The 21,759-nt window shown below is 33.4% G+C and overlaps 1 protein-coding gene across 1 annotated transcript; it reads right to left on the bottom strand.

Moving 5' to 3' along the window:
- Positions 1-1,505: 1,505 nt before the first annotated feature.
- Positions 1,506-5,107, bottom strand: LOC107912999 (AAA-ATPase At3g50940). Its single transcript, XM_016841397.2, has 3 exons — positions 3,769-5,107; positions 3,355-3,696; positions 1,506-2,433 (listed from the first exon to the last, which is right to left on the bottom strand). Exons 1-3 carry the CDS (start codon positions 4,690-4,692, stop codon positions 1,753-1,755), a joined length of 1,947 nt encoding a protein of 648 aa, XP_016696886.2. The 5' UTR covers positions 4,693-5,107; the 3' UTR covers positions 1,506-1,752.
- Between the last annotated feature and the right edge of the window lie 16,652 nt (positions 5,108-21,759).

The following is a 21,759-nucleotide window of genomic DNA, read 5'->3' as shown; positions in this document are numbered from 1 at the left end:
TTTAAACTCTTTTAATCCTTGAACAAGTACTTTTTTAAAATATAGTTCTAATTAATATTCATTGAAAGTGTTAAATTTGATGGGGCAATAACTTTAAAAATAAAGTTTTAATATTCATATTATTGATAAGTTTCTTTGAAAAAAAATTGTTTAAGATAATTACCTCTCGCTTCAGCTAATATATATAAAATTTCATATAAATTTCAATAAAAATTTTAAAATTTTAGTTAATTATTCAATTCAATTTAATTTTAATTCTAAATCCAAATCTTAATCCTATAAATTTCAATAAATGTTTTAAGATTTAATCGACCGTAGAGCATTTTTCTTTTTATGTTAATACATGAGTAAGGTGAGAAAATTATAAATGGAGAATTATAATTATTAAATAAAATTTTAAGTATTTATTAGGAAGTCTTTCATTTTTTTTAATATTTTGTTAATTAATGATCTGACAAGTTGTGATGTATTAACTGTACATATCATAATTTTTTATAAATACTTTAATTAATTGTTTTAAATTATTTATTATATTAAATTATAATTATTTTTAATTACTTTTTATAATTAATTATTTTTTATAACATTGTCAATTATTATTTTCATAAATAATAATATCATACTTGGATAATTTTTAAGGATAAAAAAAAAATCATATATAAAGGTATGATTATATTTGTGAAAGCAATAGTCTTTTTTTTTTCTTTTGAAAAGTAATGCAATAATCTTCCTGGTTCTCTGTATCTCCATTGGAGGCTTTGGCTCCAGCCAAAGGATTGTAGCTTCAGTGCGTTTTGGCCTCTTTTACTGCATTGGATTACTGCAGTGAGAGTGAGGAAAAAATTTGGCCTCAACGTGCTACGGACGAAAACATTGAGTTCGATTTAGAGGCGTTTATAGGCCGAATCAGATTAAGTTCGGATCAGATTTAAACATGATATTAATATACTTTATGATTAACCAAGTCTGGCTCAGTTTGAAATACGGGCTTAAAATTTTATCTAAACTCGTCCATATTTGCAAATCACTAGCACAAACTCATTTTAAGCTCACTCATATTATTTTTTATTTTTAGAAAATATATTTATATTATATTATTTTAACATTTAGTAATTTTATAATTTTTTATTTATTAAAATTTTTTATATAATCATCTTAATATTATTTAATATTTATATTAGAGTAGTATTATATATTTAGTATAGGTTTATTTTTTAATGTGTTCTAAATTACATAATATATAAAAAAATTATCATATAAACTATTATAAACTTAAAAACAAGTTGGGTTTGAGCCTTAAATTTTTAAGCTCAGGTTCGAATCATATATTAAACAGGCTTAAATTATTTGGCTAAATCTATTTTTCAGATCTTAATATTTTTATCAAAACCCTTTTAAATTTTAAATGAATTCGAGCAAATAACTCATGAACAGTTCTAATTAGGCTCAGTAAATTCAAGTTTAATTTCAAGCTCAAATTTTATATTTGAGGTTTAGAGTATATATTAAGATTAAAGGTAGTAATTTGTTATTATAAATATTATAAACTTATTATAAATATATAATATAAAAAAGAAAAAAAAAAAGTTGGTAGGTTGGTGAGTTATTAGAATTGCAAAGTGAACTCTTGTACGAAGAGGTCTTGGGTTCAGCCGTTCAGCACAATGAAAATAATATCAATCTTGTGCTCACGATGCTCACCCGACGCAGCCTGGTCCAGTTGAGTGGTGATAGTTCGTAACAGTTGGGGGGTCAAAGACAAAGTAGCCCTTCCACCAAAGACCTCTCATAGAAACAACTCAATCTTGCCTCATTGCTAGAGATGGATTCCGAAGTAGTTCCGATCACAGCCTCCATTTCCTGGATTCGGAGGGTTTTCTTTTCCTTTTCTAGTGTTTCCATGTGGCAACTTCCAAGCTCTTTCTGCATCTCCTCGATTTCTTGAAGAATTTTCCTCTTGTCTTCCTCTAGGGCTGAACATTGCTTCACTAGTTGCAGTGCCTCAATAATTTGATCCAGTCTCTTACGGAGCCAACTAACTCGCAACTTCAACGATTCCAAATCTGAAACACTTGCAAGCATGGAGCGGAGCTCAGGTTCTGTTAAATCTTCCAATTTCGCTGCTTGTAGTTTCTGGATGATCCCACAGGCGATCTCCAGGAGAGACGAACGGCACTGCGTTGAGTTCAATGAGCAGTCGGTAACAATGTCCCCGTGTTTCAACAGAACCGCTTTAAGGATTGGTGCTAGCTCCGCTTTTACCGTATATTCTCTCACTGTCATTGGATCAGGACCCACGGTGAGAAACGTAATGGCATTATGGTTTGGAGAGTCACTGTTTGTGGTATTGGAACCTTTGCTTTTACATCCTTTCTCCTGCTTTGTATTGTTACCGCCTTCTCCTTCTTCAGGTTTTGAAGTCGCCTCCGATGCCTGATGGATTCAAATATAGAACAATTGTTACAAAGCGGAAAAGCAATGAAACTAAATATGATTATATTTTTTAAATTATAAAGTCTGGTTATGCCTGTGAAATTGAAAATATATGGTATAATTGTAGTTTTAATCTTTCAAACATGTGGAAATTTGAGATTTAATATCTCTATTTTAATTTGACAAATTTGGTTATTTACTTTTATTAGGTTGGTAGTAGATTCAAATTGATATCATTGTTAATTTTTGCCTTTAAAGTGATGATTTAAATTTTCACTTAGACGGATACAGTTAAGGACGCTATCAATTTAGATCTATTAATAATATTATTAGATTAAATGTCCAAATTATGTCAAATTAAAGAGATTTAATCCCAAATTTCAGTATGGTAGAAGGACTAACACCAAAATTAAACCAAATAAACATTAGCAATCTATGCAGATTAAAACATGCATAGGACAACTACAAAATTCAGAACAAAATAGGAACAGTAACTGCTATTATTTTGAGCTTGAATTTCCATGAAATTTCCTTATTCTAATCCCAAAAATGCCAATTTCCAATAGCCAATAGGATGCTTGAAACCTGACATTGAAAATGTCTTTTTTCCCAACGCTAAAGTCATTTTAAAATGCAGACAGGGCCGAGAAAAGGCAGACACTGCAAAATAAAATAAGGGGAGGGACCAGTTTGGGTGGTGGCAGTGAACTGGTGATGTCTCTTTATGCATTCAGACATGCTGCTTTATTTGACACTAATACATGGGCTCACCTACTTTCATATGTAAGCCCTTACATCAAACGATGATGTAATGACAACTATGATTCAATGCTTTACTTTCTTGTTTTTCTTGCATTGCCCCTACTCCTCTTTTTCTGGCAGCTTAATACATCAACATGAGTTGGTTGGAGATTAAGTTACCTTGCTTTCCAGGAGCTCAATAAGGCCCTCCAGACAAGTTTTGGGATCTTTGGACTTCATTAGTTCACCTGCAATTTCGGCTGGGGAAACATTGATCTCTCCTATAATCTTTTCTATACGAGAGAAGAGATTGTGGTTCAAAATGCCGAGATAGTTGACCGCGAGTTGCTTGAAGGTAGAGGCGGTGCTGTAAGACAAGCATATGTGCTTGTCCATGCGACCGGCTCGCAACAGCGCAGGATCAATTTTATCCTTGTAGTTGGTGGTGAAAACAATGATCCTCTCGTCTCCGCAGCACGACAATAGGCCGTCGATGGCGTTCAGAAGTCCAGAAAGTGTCACCTGATGACATGACAATAACACAAGTTAACAGCCTTCATATGGTCATATTCAAGATTCAAGTTGATGAATTACCTGGACATGCGGATAACTCGCGGTTGGGTCCCCTGCATCTCTGTTCTGTAATTTGACTGTACAATCAATATCTTCGATCACAAGAATGGAACGATTCGACACATGAAGCAACAAGTACTCAAGAGAGGAGTCCGAGTTGACTGCTGATAAGTTCAAGTTGTAAATATCAAAGTTGAGATGATTTGCCATGGCTGCAATCAAACTTGATTTGCCTGTTCCAGGGGGACCATATAGCAAGTAACCACGCTTCCACACTTTCCCAATTTTCTTATAGTACTCCTTGCCATTAATAAAGCTGTCAAGATCCTCCATAATAGTCTTTTTGAGGTCACCATCCAAGGCTAATGTATCAAATGTCATAGGATGGTCTAGATTGACAGCACTTGAGCTCCACCTTTCACGCCTCACAGTGTGAAACTTCACCATCCGATTCCGGTCTTTCAGTTTCTTGGCCGTGTTGATGATGTGAGGAATATACTTGCTCTTTACCATCTCAACATGATTCTTCTGAAAACTAAGCTCGTACCACCTCGATTCAGATGTGTGTTGATTATTAGTATTCGTGTTGACATCAGCGTTGTACTTCCACTTCAAGGGAACATCATGAAATATATCCACGATCTCTGAGTGTCTATCGAGGCCGAACGTGAACTTCCTTACTTTCTCGCTCTTGCCTACTGTGAGACGCTTCGGGAAACCTTCGGCAGCTGAAGCAGACAGCACATGGCTGCCAAGGTATTCCATGGTAGCCTGGAAAATATGGTTGCTCGATCCATCATGTGATTCTTCGATAACCAAGGTGAATTCCGATGAGAAACGGCGGATGAAACTCCACAAATAGTCTCTTATTTCCTTGGGGATGAAGTCATTGAATGTGCTGCGGATAATAGTGAAAGTAGCCAAAATTGACAGTGTCGATGCCATAGCAACTTTTTAGCCTCTTGATTTCCTCTCATTGGTAGCAACTCTTTCTTTTAATCCATTTTATAGTGAAGTAAAACCAGAAAAGGGCTCTTATTTTTAATTCAACCACTGCTTTTCTGGTTTATGACAGAGAAATTTCCTTGTCAAATTTGAACGCTTAAAAATTGAAAGAAAAGGACATAAAGATCCTACATTTCCCATGTATTTGAAACTCTATCCACGCAATAATACATAGGGTGTAAGCCTCACCCACACAAACACTCACCACAAAAAAAGTTAATCATTGTTGGGGGCCACAGATAGCATGATTTTGGCAAAAAATAATGGAGGTAGCTGTTAAAGTCAGTGGACTGCAATGTATTGGAAACTCATGCTTGGAAAATTAATGGACAAATAATAGACCAGCTGCCTTTTCCATGTAATTTCTGTGTTACAGTGTCTCTATTTTCAGTTGAAAGCTCAAGTCTTGTCCTTCGGGGATGAATGAAAGGATGTTACTTAAAACACAAGGATGTTACTTAATAATATCGACTTGACTCCCAGTGTAGCAATTAAACAATGAATATGAACCTGTTTGTTTTTGGAATTAAATAATATGGTTTCAAAAATAAATTAAAAGATGCCATTATCATGTCTATAAGACACCAAATAAACAACAAAACCTAGCATTATTAGAAAAGACATGAAAAGAGGCAAACTTTTATTCAGAGCATTTAAAAAACACAAACTGTCTACTTATGTATAAATTAAGTGTAAACTATCTATTTAGTGACTTAAATTTTAGGGAACTTTTATTTTTGTCATAAAATATGAAATTCTTGCAATTTTATCTTCTAACTTTTAAGGCACTTTCATTTTAGTAATTAAAAAGTTGAATTTTAACTACGGTTAACTATATTTTCCATATCATGTTTACACTTTCATTTATTTCACCCAAAACAAAATCTTTTTTTAAAGTATTGATTAGAGTGAAAAATTAAAAGATTAAAGTGGAAAAAGATAGAAACTAAATTATACTTGTTTATCCTCTGTCAAAAGTTCTAAATTTTTTTTTTCAATATTAAAATTTCAATTTTCAAACATCAAAAGCAATTTTTTTATCTCTTAATAGTGTTTGTTACTATAATATTAAAATTAATTTAATTAATTAATCTAATCCCCTTTTAAAATTTTAAATTTTATTTTATGTTTCTAAATTAAAATCAATTAAAATTAATCATCTTTAATAATTGTCTACAAAACTCAAATTTGTTTTTAATATATAATCTTAACTCTTCCATACTAAGTAAGAGCAAAAAAATCCTTGCAAATAATTAATTTAATTAATTTTATTTTCCATGTTGGACAAAATTCATAAATTTTTTATCGCTTATTTACCCAAATGAAGAACAAGCAATTAATATAATTAATTACAGATATTTTTCTTTGCTTTTAGCTTAATAAGGAATATTCGAGATTATATAATAAAAAAATTAAGTTTCATAAAAAATTATTAAATATGAGTTATTTAAGTTGATTTTGTTAAGGGTAATTTGAAAATATAAAATTAAAATTAAAATTTAGAAGAAGATTAAATTAAGCAATTTCAATATTATAGTAACAAATTAGTTGACATTATCCATGGATAAAAAGCTTTCAACAATTTATTTAACTTATTTCAACATTTTGAAATTTCAAATTTAAAATTTTAATATTAAAAGAATTTATTTCACCCAATCAGTATTAAAAAAAAAGACATTTTTAAGAAACATCAAACTCCTTGAATATCAAATATCTTATTTATGAGAACCTTGATCACGTTAAAAGTCTTAATACAATTCTTGCTTGGCTTGATTTTTACATGGTATGTCTTCAATAATGAGCTTCTAAAAGTCCTCAAAGGTAAATAATTAAAAACTCAAACAATTTTGGTCAAAATGTCAACTAAATAAAGAAAATTACAACAATGCTTTCAAAATTAAATCGAAGATTAAACTAGCCAAACCAAACCATCAAATCCCAATTCAATCGTCCAACCAAGCATTGAAAGAATTAAAAACCACAACCTTCATTGTATTTGAAGATTGAAGAAGCTAAAAAGCTTGAAAATTGAAGGAGTTTAGCAGCTAGCTTTGTACAAACACCCAATGTCTATAAAATTTAAAAAATACCAATTTCTTTCATGATATTTGGTTAGGCGAATGGAATAACACTCCCCTTATTCATTGAATGGTAAATTATTTAATTTTTTTGGTTGAAAGAACTATTTATTCAATGGAACAATTATTATTTTCTTATTCCTCGTCCTCCTGTAATAATATTACCAAAAAATGACAATAACAAAATAAAATATTTTAATACAATTTAATATCAAAATAAAAAATATTTTAATATATATTTAAATATTATTCTTTTGATAGAAAATATTATTCTTTAATATTAAATTAATGTGAAAATACATTAAAATATTAAAAGGTATTTTAATCATTCGAGTTTTTTTTTTTGCTATTACATTTTTATTCCTCCTAATTAAATGTACGAATACTATTATAATACCCATTTTATTCTATCTATCTAAATCACTGTTATACTTATTCAATTTCATTACAGTCCTATTCGGGTTGTTCTTGGTTTCTCAACGCTTTTAGAACCAGTAAGCATTCATTACAATTTAGATTGAAGCCTCAACTTTCTTTAAAAATGGGTACTAAAAATAAATGAAGACATTGGAAAGAAAAAACATCCTTGTAGAGAGAGTCAAACAAAAAAAAAACTCTACAAAAATAAAAAGCCTTGCCAACCTGCCTTTATCTCTTCAAAGTCCATCAATTTTGTATCCCTTATATTCCACTTTTCTTTCTATTTTTCTCTCCATATACCATCATATTCTTTTTTTTTATCACTCTTCTCTCAATCTTTCTCTCGAAATACCATTATTTTCTTTTCTTCTTTCAACTATTCTTTATTAGTGTTTTTTAATGGCATAATTGCATAAAATACCCTCAATGTTTAGGGGTTTTTGGTTTTGTGTCATTGGCCTTTTTTTTATTGACACCATCAACGTTATGATTTTTTCAGAAATCAACCCAATTTTGACGGTAAATGTGAGTTGACCATCAGTTAAGCACCGATCAATGAAGTAAGCCTATGTTACGTCATAGATGACGTCATTTTTTTCATTTTTTTTCCATTTTCTTTCTTCTTCTCCCTTCCTCTCTTCCCAAGCCCATACCCAGATTCATTCCCTTAAGCATAAAAACCCCAAATTGCCCGCATAAAGTCTCTTTCTCTCCACTCTCACCATCCCGTCGTTCCCTCTTGATATTCCGGGCCTCGCTCACATCCGAGACCCAATACGAATCCCCACCATTGCCGAATGGTTCGCCACTCGAGTCTGTCTCGATCGCCATTGAAAAATCTGAGCACATATCATAGGCTGCCGAAGGCCCCTGTAACAGCCCGGTTTTAGTTAAATCAGAACAGTGGTTTCGGAACCACAAATCTGATGTTGGAAAATTATTTTAATATTATTTTTAATATTTACAGCATATAATTTGATATGCGTGAGAATTTCGTGAGTTAATTTTATCGTTTAATTGCTCAATTTGAGAAAAAGGACTAAATCAAGTAAAATGCAAAAGTTGCATTCTACTTGTTAAAGGTGTCAAATAGCTTTGGCTTTTAAATATGATGGCCTTAAATGGTAATTAAACCATTTGAAACATTATTGGACTTATATGGACATATGATTAGGTGTTTTTAAATGTTTTATTAAAGGTTATTTAGATAATTTGATTATTAATATGATAATAAATAAAACAAACAAACTTTAATTGCTTTCATCTTCTTCAATTGTCGAATTCAAGAGGAAAGAATACCATTTTAGGGTTTGAAGGGTTCAATCATTGCTTAGCTCAATTGTAAGTTCATTTTTGTTCCATTTTTTATGATTTCTATGTTTTTGTAATCGTTGCAGCTCAATCTAGCTAGCCCGTACCTTAGATTTTGAAACTGTAATAGATTTTGAGAGTTGCCATTGTTGAATTCATGTGTTCTTTGATATTTAATGTTGAAATATGAATTTTTGATGATAGATTTTTATGTTTTGTAAAGTGATTTTTGATGAAAATGCATAATAGGGATTAAATTGTGAAATGTGCAAATTGAGTGGTTAAAATATGAAATAAATGGAATTTTTGGGCTGCTAGGGACCTATGAATAATTCGGCCAAGCTTGGATTTAGTGAAATTATGTGAATTTTGTGTATTTGTGAATTAGGGACTAAATTGATTAAATGTGAAAGTTTAAAGGCTAATGTGCAAATAAGCCTAAATGTATGTCGTGGACTAAATTGAATGAATGGTTGATTTAATAAGTTAATTTTGAATATATTTAGATCAAAACAAGAGGAATCCAGAATTAGATTGGGGGAAAAGCAAGGTTATCGAGTAGTCGATCCGATTTGTCGATTCCGAATATGAGGTAAGTTCGTATGTGGTAATTCATTATAAAAGTACGTTAAAAGCTTTAATATTGCATAAATTGTGATTCTGAGATTATGGATAATGTTCGAATTGTGAAAACGACTCTACGAATACACTCGATGATAAAAACAAAAAATGTGAAAGCTCGGTTGAACTTTATGAATAGATTTGGATACTAGTTTCATGTTATTATATGATAAGTTAAGTTGGCTTCAGGCCATGCATATCGGATGATTTGGCTTCAGGCCATGATAATTGTTCTTCGGATAAGTTTCCTTGATTTGGCTACGGGCGATGGTATAGGTACTTATTGTATAAGACTATTAAGTATCCAATTTCTATTCCGAATGGTTCAATGAGTAAATGAATGATGAAGTTGAGAAAGAGGTTAGTATGAGACGATACAGGTATGTACAAAACATATTTGAGTATTAAATAGAGAAAGTTAAATGAGATCATATTTAATCATGTTTTAAGACATGAGAAAGGTTTGTAGTTAATGAGAAATTGGTTGATTTAAATTTATTCAATGAATTAAGTTATTTACATATGAGCTTACTAAGCTATGAAGCTTACTTCCTGTTATTTTTCTATGTTTTATAGTGAATCAAGGCTAGTTCAGATCTGAAAGTCATTGGGAACATCATCGCATTGTCAGACATCTATTTGGTACCTTTGAGTTGTGTATATATGGTATATGGCATGTATAAGCTAGATGTGGTTTATATATTTGGATGTGGCAAATCGGCCTTACAAATGGCCTATTTTTGTCCACACGGATAGAGACATAGGTGTGTGTCTTGGTCGTGTGTGACACACAGTCATGTTATACGGCTGTGTGTCCCCTAATGTTGTTATTAAAATAAAGGCAGTATGCCCCACACGATCTCATACACGGGCGTATGACTGACCATATAGAACAAGTCAGTATACCCCCTAATTGGCACACGGCCTAGCACACGTACGTATGACATGGCCGTGTTGCATAAGTCAATATACCCTCCAGTTTTCACATGGTCTGGCACACGGGCGTGTCCTCGGTCGTGTGATACAAGTCAGTATGTATGCCCTGTTTCCATACGGCCTAAGACACGGGTGTGTCTGGAGCTATGTAAGGAGTTGTGTAAGGGACACAGCCTATTCACACGAGCGTGTGACCCCTGTATGGTTCAAATTTTACTAAGTTTCCAAAATTTTTGTATGATATCGGTTTAGTCCCAAACCACTTCTAAAGCATGTTTAAGGCCTCGTAGGCCCTTATAAGGGACAATATAATTGTGTTGAATGATTTATGAGAATGAATTCTTTATGGTTGATAAATGTATGTTATACGTTGTGTATTAATCGGTAATACCTCGTAACTCTACTCCGACGATGATACGGGTTAAAGGCGTTACACCCCCACAGAACAACACTTTCGAGTCCTGCCTCGATCGAAGCTTTGACCTGAACCGACCTAGACCCACGACAGCGATGTTTTCTGGAAAACAGCCTGAAACTACTCTTCTGAGGATTGGCACATACAGGGTTGTTGTTATCATCGTCGATGAGGGTTAGCTTGGAGAGATCAATAGAAAAAGAAGTGGTACAACTAGAGAGGCAAGGACACTTAGGATGGAAGCTATTGGTGGAAGAAGCTTAGGAGGACTAAGTTGGGGATCGGAGGAGTCTAGGGCTTGCTGGAGGTGAAAAGCTCTTCACGAATGAAGCTGGAAGGCGCAAGCATCCACTGAGTGGCAGAAGTCTAGATCCTTGTACGACATTGAATGGAAAAATCTTCAATGGAACGATTAGGATTTGAAACTAAACAAAAGGTTTGGAGATCCATGTTTAGCAAATCTAATTTCCAACACTTTGTTTTTAATTTAAAAAATAAAAAAGGTTTTTTGAAAGACATTTTTAAAATTAAACAGTAGAAATAAGAACTGAGAGTAAATCTTGTTTGGGGTTTAAATAAGAGAGAGAGGACAATTCTATTGGGTCAAGTTTGATCATTCCAAAGCACTTCTAGCCACCGATCAAGCTATAGGGGAAGAGAGAAAGGGAGAAGAAGAAACAAGATGGATAAAAATGAAAATAAAAATGGATGACATCATTTATAACGTCACATAGGCTTACTTCATTAACCGACGCTTGACTGATGGTCAACTCACGTTTATCATTAAAATTAGGTTGATTTCTGAAAAAATCATAACGTTCAGGGTGTCAATAAAAAAGGTCAATAGCACGAAACCAAAAACCCCTAAATTGTAACAGCCCGTTTTTAGTCAAATTAGAACAGTGGTTTCGGGACCATAAATTCGAAGTCAAAATATTTATTTTTATTATTATTTTAATGTCTACAGCATGAAATAATGTTTGTGTGAAAACTTCATTAAGAAATTTTATCATTTGATTAGTCAATTTCATAAAAATGACTAAATCGCGTAAAGTGTAAAAGTGGAGTTCTATTAGCTAAAGGTATTTAATAGCTATGAAACCTTAAAGTAAAAGTCCTTATGTGGTAAATAAACCATTTTTAGTGTTAATGAAAATAGATGGACATGCATAAATGAATTTTAATGGTTTATATTAAAGGTTAATATTGTAATTTAGTTATTAAAGTAAATTAAATAAAACAAAAATCATAATTTTAGCTCATCTTTCTCATTCTAGCCGAAATTAAGAAAAAAAAACAACCATAGATGCTATTTAGGTTTCGAAAATTGCATGAGTAAATTGGTAAATGATTTTAACTCGATTTTTAATTATTTCTATGTTTTTGAGATCATTGCAACTAGGTCTAGCTAGCCCAGTGACTATTTTGCAAAACTATTAAAGATTTTGAATGATGCCACTGATGAATACATATGTGTTTTGATTTTTAATGATAGATTATGAATGTTGGTTGTGAATTATATAAGTTCTGTTAAGTGATTTTTGGTAAAAATGAAAATTAGGGATTAAATTGTGAAATGTGAAAATTTAGAGGTTGAAATGTGAAATAAATGACAAGTATGGCTTCTAGGGGTATAATAGTAATTCGGCTAACATGGGTTGTGGCTAAATTGCAGGAATTTATGTTTTTATGAAATAAGGACTAAATTGTAAAAGATGTGAAACATTAGGGGCAATTGTGTTAAAATGCCTTAAAGTGAATTTTTGACTAAATTGAATAGAGGGATGATTGAATAATTTAAATTTGATTATATTTAGATTAAGAAAGGCAAAAAATGGACTTAGATCGGGTAAAGAACAAAGTTACGAAATAGTTGACTCGTTTCGCCATTTTAGCATCCGAGATTATAATTATGTTTTAAATGCTTTGATATTGCATAAACTGTGAATACGAGACTACGGATACATTCGACAATGATTTGACGACGATTTTGAATTTGAAGTCTCGGTTGAACCTTAGGAATAGATTTGGATACTAGTGACATGTTATTAGGGATTATTGTGATTATGTGATCAGAGTGCTGGTCCTGTACGTCCTTACCAGTGGCTGAGTATACAGGCATGTGTTGTGGATACTTGAAAGCTTATGTGAGCAGGCCCGTTGATAGCTCTAGTGTAAGCAGTATATGAGATACACTGAGTTGGCTTTGGGCCATGATATTGGCACTTAGTGTGCCAGATGCTCGAGTATTTGATAGTATTCCGAATGGTTCAATGGATAAATGAAAGACGTGGTTGTGTATAAGATTGATACGAGATGGTATAGGTATGTACATGAACCGTAAAAACTTAAATCGAAGAAGTTGTGAAGATCATAGATACGATTATGATTAAAAATGTGAAAGGTTTAATTAAACGAATTACATGTTAATATGTTCAAATTGATGATTTGTATATTCCTGCTAAGATTGAATTTATTTCATACGAGCTTACTAAGCTATATAGCTTACTTCATTTAAATTTTCTATGTTTTATAGTTATTTTAAAGCTAGCTTGGATTTGAGGATCGTCGGAGACATCATCACACTATCCTAATATTACTTTGGTACTTTTGAACTTATGTTTTGGTTATGTGGCATGTATAGGTATTTTGAGTCATTGTGGTTATGAGTTGATAATGATTTTGGCCATCTGAATTGGCTTGTAAATGTTTATATTTGGTTGTAAATATATAGCCATGAGATTTGGCTTAAATAGGTTATTTTGGATGTATATGTATATATGTGAAAATGGCCTATGATGTGGTCCATAATTGCTTGCAAATGGTTTGTGGTAATTTAGCATTTATGGTAGCTAATGGCTAGAAATGGCTATTGTATATTTTTGAATTTAGGTAAGGTAAAATGTTTGGTTGAAATAATGCATATAAGTGTTTGAGATTAATGTGTAGAGAATGAAAGTATTGAATGTGCATGAATTATTTTTGATTTGGTTGAATTGAAATGCCTTTTGATGCTATGCATTTGTGCCAAATGATGTGGTGTAGGTACATGCAAGTTTGGGTGGCAAAATGACTTGGTAAATAGCCTATTTTTGTCCACACGGGCAGAGATACGGGTATGTGTCTCAGTCGTTTGTGAGACACGGTTATGTTACACGGCCGTGTGTCCCCTAGTGTTGAAATAAAATCAAGTCAGTATGCTCCACACGGCCTCACACACAGGCATGTGACTTAGCCGTGTGGCATAAGTTAGTATACCTTATAGGTTTGGCAATGCCTAACACACGGTCTGGCACTCGAGCGGGTATGACTATTTTTAGGGCACACGAGCTAGCCACACGGGCGTGTGTGTTGGCCGTGTGACCCAAGTCAGAGAGTTACACAGGGTCGAACACGGGCTGGGACATGGCCATATGCTCCCATTTTGAATGTCCATACGGCTTGTGATATGAGCGTATCTTTGGCCGTGTGAGGGACACGATCGGGCCACAAGGCGTGTGTCCCATGTTTTTGAGAAAATTTTATAGAGTTTAAAAAGTTTCCAAAGTTATCGGTTTAGTCCCGAACCACTCTCAATGTATGTTTAGGTCCTCGTATGTTTGTAATAAGGACAAAATGATTGTTTGTGATTAAAATGTATAAAATTTAATTGATTGTATGTGAAATGCATGTTTTAATGTGTGTTAAGTCTGGTAATGCTCCGTAACCCTATTTTGGTGTTAAATACGGGTGAAAGGTGTTACATTTATTGGTATCAGAGCTATGGTTTAGTCGATCTTGGACTAACGTAATGTGTGTGAGAGTCTAGTTATACATGCCATATATAACATGTGATAGTGTAATGACTCCTGACAATTTAAAATGTGTTTTCATATAGTAAATAGATCCCGATCGAGTTGTAGCTGACAATGTTGAGAGTAATGTTCTAGCTTCCACTTAAAGGACAGCGCCTTCTGAATCTAGAAATATATCGAGTAGTCACGGAGGAGGGGCTAATGAGACCTTTTTTCCAAATGATGAACGAATGGTTCACACAATATGTTCGGACAAATCTGGCTACTCAACAACCTCCACCCCCACCTAATCCCCAATCAGTTCCCGTAGCTCCTCAAGTTGTGGAACTTCAACGACTGACTAATACTCTAGTTGATAAGATCTAAAAAAACGGGGCTGAAGAGTTCAGAGCTATAGTTGATGATGATCCAGAGAGAGCTGAATTTTGGCTAGAAAACACTATTCGAGTATTTAATGAACTGTCATGTACTCTAGCCAAGTGTTTAAAATGTGCCATATCGTTATTGAGAGACACTGCGTACCAATGGTGGAATACTTTAGTATCAGTGATACCGAAAGAAAAAGTAACCTGGGAATTCTTTCAGACTAAATTTCGAAAGAAATAAATAAGTCAAAGATTTCTTGATCAAAAGCATAAAGAGTTTCTAGAATTGAAACAGAAACAGGGCTGAATCACTGTAACCGAGTACGAACGAAAATTTTTACTGTTGAGCAAATATTCTCGAGAGTATGTTTCCACTGAAGAAATCATATGCAAACATTTCGTTGATGGGTTGAATGAGGATATTAAAGTTCTAGTCAAAATTCTTGAATTGAAAGAATTTGTTGTCCTGGTTAATAGAGCTTGCAAAGCTGAGGAGCTTAGCGAAGAAAAGAGAAAAGCAAATTCAGAGGCTAGAGATTCGAAAAAAAGGTCGATTAATAAGCCATATCAATTTTCGTCAAAGAAATTTAGAGATCCGTTCACTCGTCAAAATGTTTCAATTAGGCATTCAAGTAGAGATTGTGGAAAACAATTTTCAAGTCCTAATGCTCAAGCTACATCGGTATTGAATGTTGGCAGTATGAGAAACTATAAACCTGAATGTCAACAATGTGGAAGACGTCATCCTGGTGAATGTAGAATGAATAACCAGGCTTGTTTCAAATATGGTTCACAAGATCATTTCATACGTAATTACCCGGAGTTAATAGAGAAAGATAATATCCAAAATGCAAGACCGAGTAACATAGCCTCTAGACGGGGGCCATAAGAAATGTGGGAAATACGAGTGATAATCGCAGTACTACGAGAGATTCTACAGTAAGATCTGAGGTCAAAGCACTTGCTAGAACTTACGCTATTCGCGCTCGTGAAGAGGCGTCGTCACCCGATATTATCACTGGTACATTTTCTCTTTACGACACTAATGTTATTGTATTGATTGATCCTAGATCAACTCATTCGTATGTTTGTGAGAATTTAATGTCTAGTAAGAAATTACCTATTGAATATATTGAATTTGTGATTAAAGTATCGAAACCCTTAAGCAAATATGTTCTAGTTGATAAAGTTTGAAAGAATTATTCTTTAATAACTCGGAGTTACTATTTTCCTATGGATTTGATGCCTTTTCCATTTGATGAGTTCAATGTAATTCTGGGTATGGATTAGTTGACTTTGCATGATGCCATTGTAAATTGTAGATGAAAGATCATTGAATTGAAATCTCAGAACAGTGAAATTATTCGAATTGAATCAGATGAATCGAATGAATTGCCTGCTGTGATTTCATCTATGTCAGCTCAGAGATATGTGAGAAAAGGGTGCGAAGCTTATCTTGCTTATGTTTTAGATACAAAGGTATCTGAATCGAATATTGAATCAGTGCCAATAGTCTGTGAGTTTTTGGATGTGTTTCTAGAAGAATTACCGGGGTTACCACTGATAAAAGAGGTTGAATTTGCTATTGAGTTAGTACCGGGAACTACACCAATATCGATAGCTCCGTACAGAATGGCTCCGACAGAATCGAAAGAGTTGAAGTCTTAGTTGCAAGAGTTAACAGATAGAGGTTTTGCACAACCTAGTTTTTCGCCCTGGGGTGCACCAGTATTGTTCGTAAAAAAGAAAGACGGGTCAATGAGAATGTGTATTGACTATCGACAACTCAACAAGGTTACAATAAAGAAAAAGTATCCGTTGCCAAGAATAGATGATTTGTTTAATCAGTCGAAAGGGGCAACAGTGTTTTTGAAGATTGATTTGAGATCTGGCTATTATCAGTTGCGATTTAAAGACTCAGATGTGCCAAAAACTACATTTAAAATGAGGTACGGACATTATGAATTTCTTGTTCTGCCTTTCAGATTGACTAATTCTCCTGCAATCTTTATGGATTTGATGAACCAGATTTTTAGACCTTATTTAAACAGATTCGTTGTTGTGTTCATTGACGACATTCTGATCTATTCACGAAATGAGTATGAGCACACCGAACATTTGAGAATTGTGCTACAAACTTTGAGAGAGAAGCAATTGTTTGCTAAAATTCAGTAAATGTGAGTTTTGGCTCCAAAAAATTGGATTCTTAGGACACATTGTTTCAATGGAAGGTAAACGAGTTGATCCGAGCAAAATTTCAGCAGTTGTTGATTGAAAACTATCGAGAAATGTATCCAAAGTCAAAAGTTTTCTGGGACTAGCTAGCTACTATGGATGTTTTGTAAAAGGATTCTCAATGATTATTACACCAATGACTAGATTGCTACAAAAAGATATGAAGTTTGTGTAGTCCGAAAAATGTTAATAGAGTTTTGATTAGTTGAAAGCATTGCTAACTGATGCACCAGTGTTGGTTCAACCTGAGTCAGGTAAAGAGTTTGTGATTTATAGAGTTTGTGATTTATAGCAACACGTCGTTGAATGGTCTGGGTTACGTTTTGATGCAAGAAGGAAAAGTCTTAGCTTATGCCTCTAGACAGATGAAACCGCATAAAAAGAATTATCTGACGTATGATTTAGAATTGGCTACTATTGCGTTCGAATTGAAAATTTGGCGCCATCATTTGTACAGTGAAAAATGTCACATCTTTACTGATCATAAGAGCTTGATATACATAATGACTCAAAAAGATCTTAATTTTCTACAACGAAGATGGCTCGAGCTACTGAAAAATTACGAGTTAGTAATTCATTACCATCTAAGGAATGCAAATGTAGTTGCAAATGCTTTGAGTAGAAAATCTCTATTTACTTTATGAGCAATTAATACTAGACTGGTTTTTTCTGATAATGGTTCGATTCTAGAAGAATTGAAAGCTAAACCGGTTTTTCTTCAACAAATTTGTGAAGCTCAAAAGTGTGATACCGAGTTACAAGCTAAAAGAGTGCAATGTGAGTCGAATAGTGATTCAGACTATCAGATCGAAGCTAATGATTGTTTAATGTTCCAAGATATAATTTGTGTACCAAAGAATTCTGAGCTCATTCAGAAAATTTTGCACGAAGCACACAGTAGTTGCCTATTTGTTCACCTGAGGAGTACCGTAATGTACAATGATTTGAAACAATTATATTGGTGGTCGGGTATGAAATAAGACATTTCTGAGTTTGTACCGAATTTTTTGATTTGTCAACAAGTCAAAGCTGAACATCAAGTGCCTTCAGGATTACTACATCCTGTAATGATACCAGAACGGAAATGGGATAGAGTTACGATGGATTTCGTATCAGGATTACCCCTATCTCTGAAGAAGAAAGATGTTATTTGGGTTGTCGTAAATCGACTAACAAAGTCTGCATATTTCATTCCAGTACGTACTAATTATTCGCTTGATAAATTAGCTAAATTGTACATATCTGAGATTGTTAGATTGCACGGGTTCTAGTTTCGATTATTTCGGATGGAGATCAGAGGTTTACATCGACTTTTGGAAGAAACTACAAGAAGCTCTTGGTACGAGGTTGAATTTTAGTATTTGAGATTAATGTGTATAAGAATGGGAGTATTGCATGCATATAAGTGTTTGAGATTAATGTGTATAGAGAATGAGAGCATTGAATATGCATGAATTATGTTTGATTTGGTTGAATTGAAATACCTTTTGATGCTATGTATTTGTTCCAAATGATGTGGTGTAGGTACATGCAAGTTTGGGTGGCAAAATGACTTGGTAAATAGCCTATTTTTGTCCACATGGGTAAAAACATGGGCGTGTGTCTCAGCCATGTGTGACACACGGTTATGTTATACGGCTGTGTGTCCCCTGGTGTTAAAATTAAAATCAAGTCAGTATGCTCCACATGGCTTCACACACGAGTGTGTAACTTGGCCATGTGGCATAAGTTAGTATACCCTACAGGTTTGGCACGACCTAATACATAGTCTGGCACACGGGCATGTATGGCCATTTTTAAGGCTCACGGGCTAGCCATACAGGCGTGTGTGTTGGCCATGTGACCCAAGTCAGAGAGTTACACGGGGCCGGGCACGGGCTGGGACACGGCCATGTGCTCCCATTTCGAATGTCCAAACAGCTTGTGACAAGGGCGTGTCTTTGGCCATCTAAGGGACACGGTCGAGTCATAAGGGCGTGTGTCCACTCGTATGTTCATAATAGGGACAAAATGATTGTTTGTGATTGAAATGTATAAGATTTGATTAATTATATGTGAAATGTATGTTTATATGTGTGTTAAGTCTGGTAATGTTCCGTAACCCTATTCCATCGTTGAATACGGGTGAGAGGTGTTACATAAACGTTGAGGGTATTTTATACAATTATGCCTTTTTTAATTTATCGACTTTAGATTTTGTTTTAGAGTAAACTATCAAAATAGTTATTTTTATTTACCTTAGGTTACATTTTATTTCCTTATATTTGAAATATTTTGTTTTAGTTACTTACGTTAACATGTTATAACATTTTAGTCATTGAATTGTTAATTGTCGTTAACAATGTAACAATAAGCTGATATGGCATATTACATCATCATTTCAAGCAAAAATTTTAGGTTAAATTATACAATTGGTCCCCATATTTTGTTCGTTTTGAGCACTTTAATTTTTTCTTTTATTTTGTTTTACTTTTTTTCCATTCTCATTTGTTTCTTCCTCTGTTTTCCTCATTTATCCATCACTTCAACATAGTTTTTCTATATTTCCAATTTGTTAAAACTTTTTTATGTTTATGAAAAAAGAAAAAGTGAAAGTTGAAACTAAAATAAAACTTGCTTCGCATATTATTATCTCACAATACAAACCCTCATCGCCCATCATCGCTTTAATGAGCCAATTCGAATCTCTCAATGATCTAGCCCACAAGCTCGCCTCACTCAAAGACCTTGCTGGTCGTGACTTATGACAATCCACCCTCAACAAAGTTTCTCGAGCCCGTTCCCTTAACCTCCTTACCAACCTCCACAACCACCTTATCTATCTTACCTACAACATTCTCGCCCTCTTGAAACTACTTTGTTTCACGGATTCTTCAAACGAGCTCTACACTCTTAATAACTAAAACAACCGTCATTTGAAACTTACCATCAACTTTACCCAGACCAATTTGGTTCCTTGCTCCATTTTTCTCTTATGTTCATCCATGTTCGACTTCCAATTAAGTATGCTTGGGAATATCCAAGAAGGTTTAGATTGATTTTATCGTTTGCTTAATTTTATTCGTCCAAAAATAAAAGAAAAGGAAATGAATAATCTACACGATTCTATAAAATTTTAGAAATGGAAAAAATTGTTTTGAATATAAAGAATTCAATTTATATTTAGATTTGATTAAGGATAAGGTTTTTTATATTGATTAGTTAAATTCAATTTTAGTTTCAAAATTAGGTTATAATCAAATTGAGATCTAATTAAAAATGATTGATATTCGGTTTTCAGTGAAATTCAATTTAGGAATCATGTGAAAAAATAAGGACTTAGATTATTTGGTGGGTAAAGATTATGTTTCTGCAGTGAAGAATATGAGAAGAGAGAAAAACAGAGGGGAAGAAGAAAAAGAAAATAAAGAAATAAAAAAGAAAAATTAAATTATTCAAAAAATAAAGTATAGGGACTAGTTTTAACAAATGAAAAACATAGAAAAACCACGTTAAAAGAAATGAAGAAGGAAAGAAAACAGAGGGAGAATGACAAAAGAATGGAAAATAAAGGAAAAAAGTTCAAAGAACATAAAAGAAAAAATTAAATTTCTCAAAACGAAAAAAATAGGGATCAATTGTATAATTTAACCTAAATTTTTGTTTGAAATGATGATTTAACGTGCCACTTCAGCTTATCGTTACATTGTTAACGACAATTAACACTCAGTAACTAAAATATTACAACATGATAATGTAAGTGACTAAAATGTAACATTTCAAACATAAGTGACTAAAATATACCATGAAAAGTGATTATTTTGATAGCTTACCCTTTGTTTTATTATCCTTTTATATTTTATTTCTTTATTTTTGGTTGGGTTTTAAAGTTTAATAGGTTGAGCCATTTCTTTTCAACTTTTACTTTTTAAGGTTTAGTTTGGGCCAAAAATATAATGGATTTTAGGCTTTATCAATTCAATCGGTTCAATGATGGCTTTAAATAATTCGATTAAAATTTTATCTATTATCCTATCAGGACCAACATACTTGTCAATTTTCAGTTCAACCAATTGAATCAAGTAGTTTAGTCTGATTCAAGCATCATCGAGTTACAATGGCCTACCAAGCATTTCTTATGTTGCAACTAGCTCTTGTAATTAGCACTAACATGCTAGAATAAATTTCTACTGGGTGAAGGGGGATTGGCTCCTTTGGAAGAAGTCTTTGACTTGTCATTTTTAGGGACGCTGACTCGATTCCTCAATAATTGAAAGTATTGTCCTTCAAGGGAGGGTTTTTCCTCCACTCTACAGAGAGTCATGGACGGTTCACTAAAGGGAGGCTCCTCGACTGCACATGGACATACGTCCACCCACCAAGAGGCGATGTGAGTGTCTCACTTTTGGTAGGATTCAAACCTTTGACCTGTACTATATAAGATAATTGTTGGGGTACACAGTCGACACGCTCCCCTCCGTAAACTGTACACGGCTCTCTATAGAATCGAGGACAAAACCCTCCCTCGGGGGACAATACCTTCCGTTTTTGAGGGAACGGATTGGCGTCCTTAAAGACAACATTTTGAAAACTTCTCCCGGAAGAGTCGATCCCTCTCAATACTACCATTCTATTTTCATAATTGTTATCCAATTTGAATATCTTTAATTTATTCATAATTTATAAAAAAAAAATTTAACACATTCATTGTGTGCAAAAGTACATTCTTTTTATCAAAAAATGTATAATTTAATCATCATGATAATAGATATCAAATTGTTGTATTTTTTCCCTTTTTGGTGAAACATTATGAAAGTATTTAATATCTTGATTATTTTTGTAAAGTCTCAAAA

Source organism: Gossypium hirsutum, chromosome A11 (genome assembly GCF_007990345.1).
Source record: "Gossypium hirsutum isolate 1008001.06 chromosome A11, Gossypium_hirsutum_v2.1, whole genome shotgun sequence".
NCBI lineage: Eukaryota > Viridiplantae > Streptophyta > Magnoliopsida > Malvales > Malvaceae > Gossypium > Gossypium hirsutum.
This window is presented reverse-complemented; position numbering and strand designations above follow the sequence as displayed.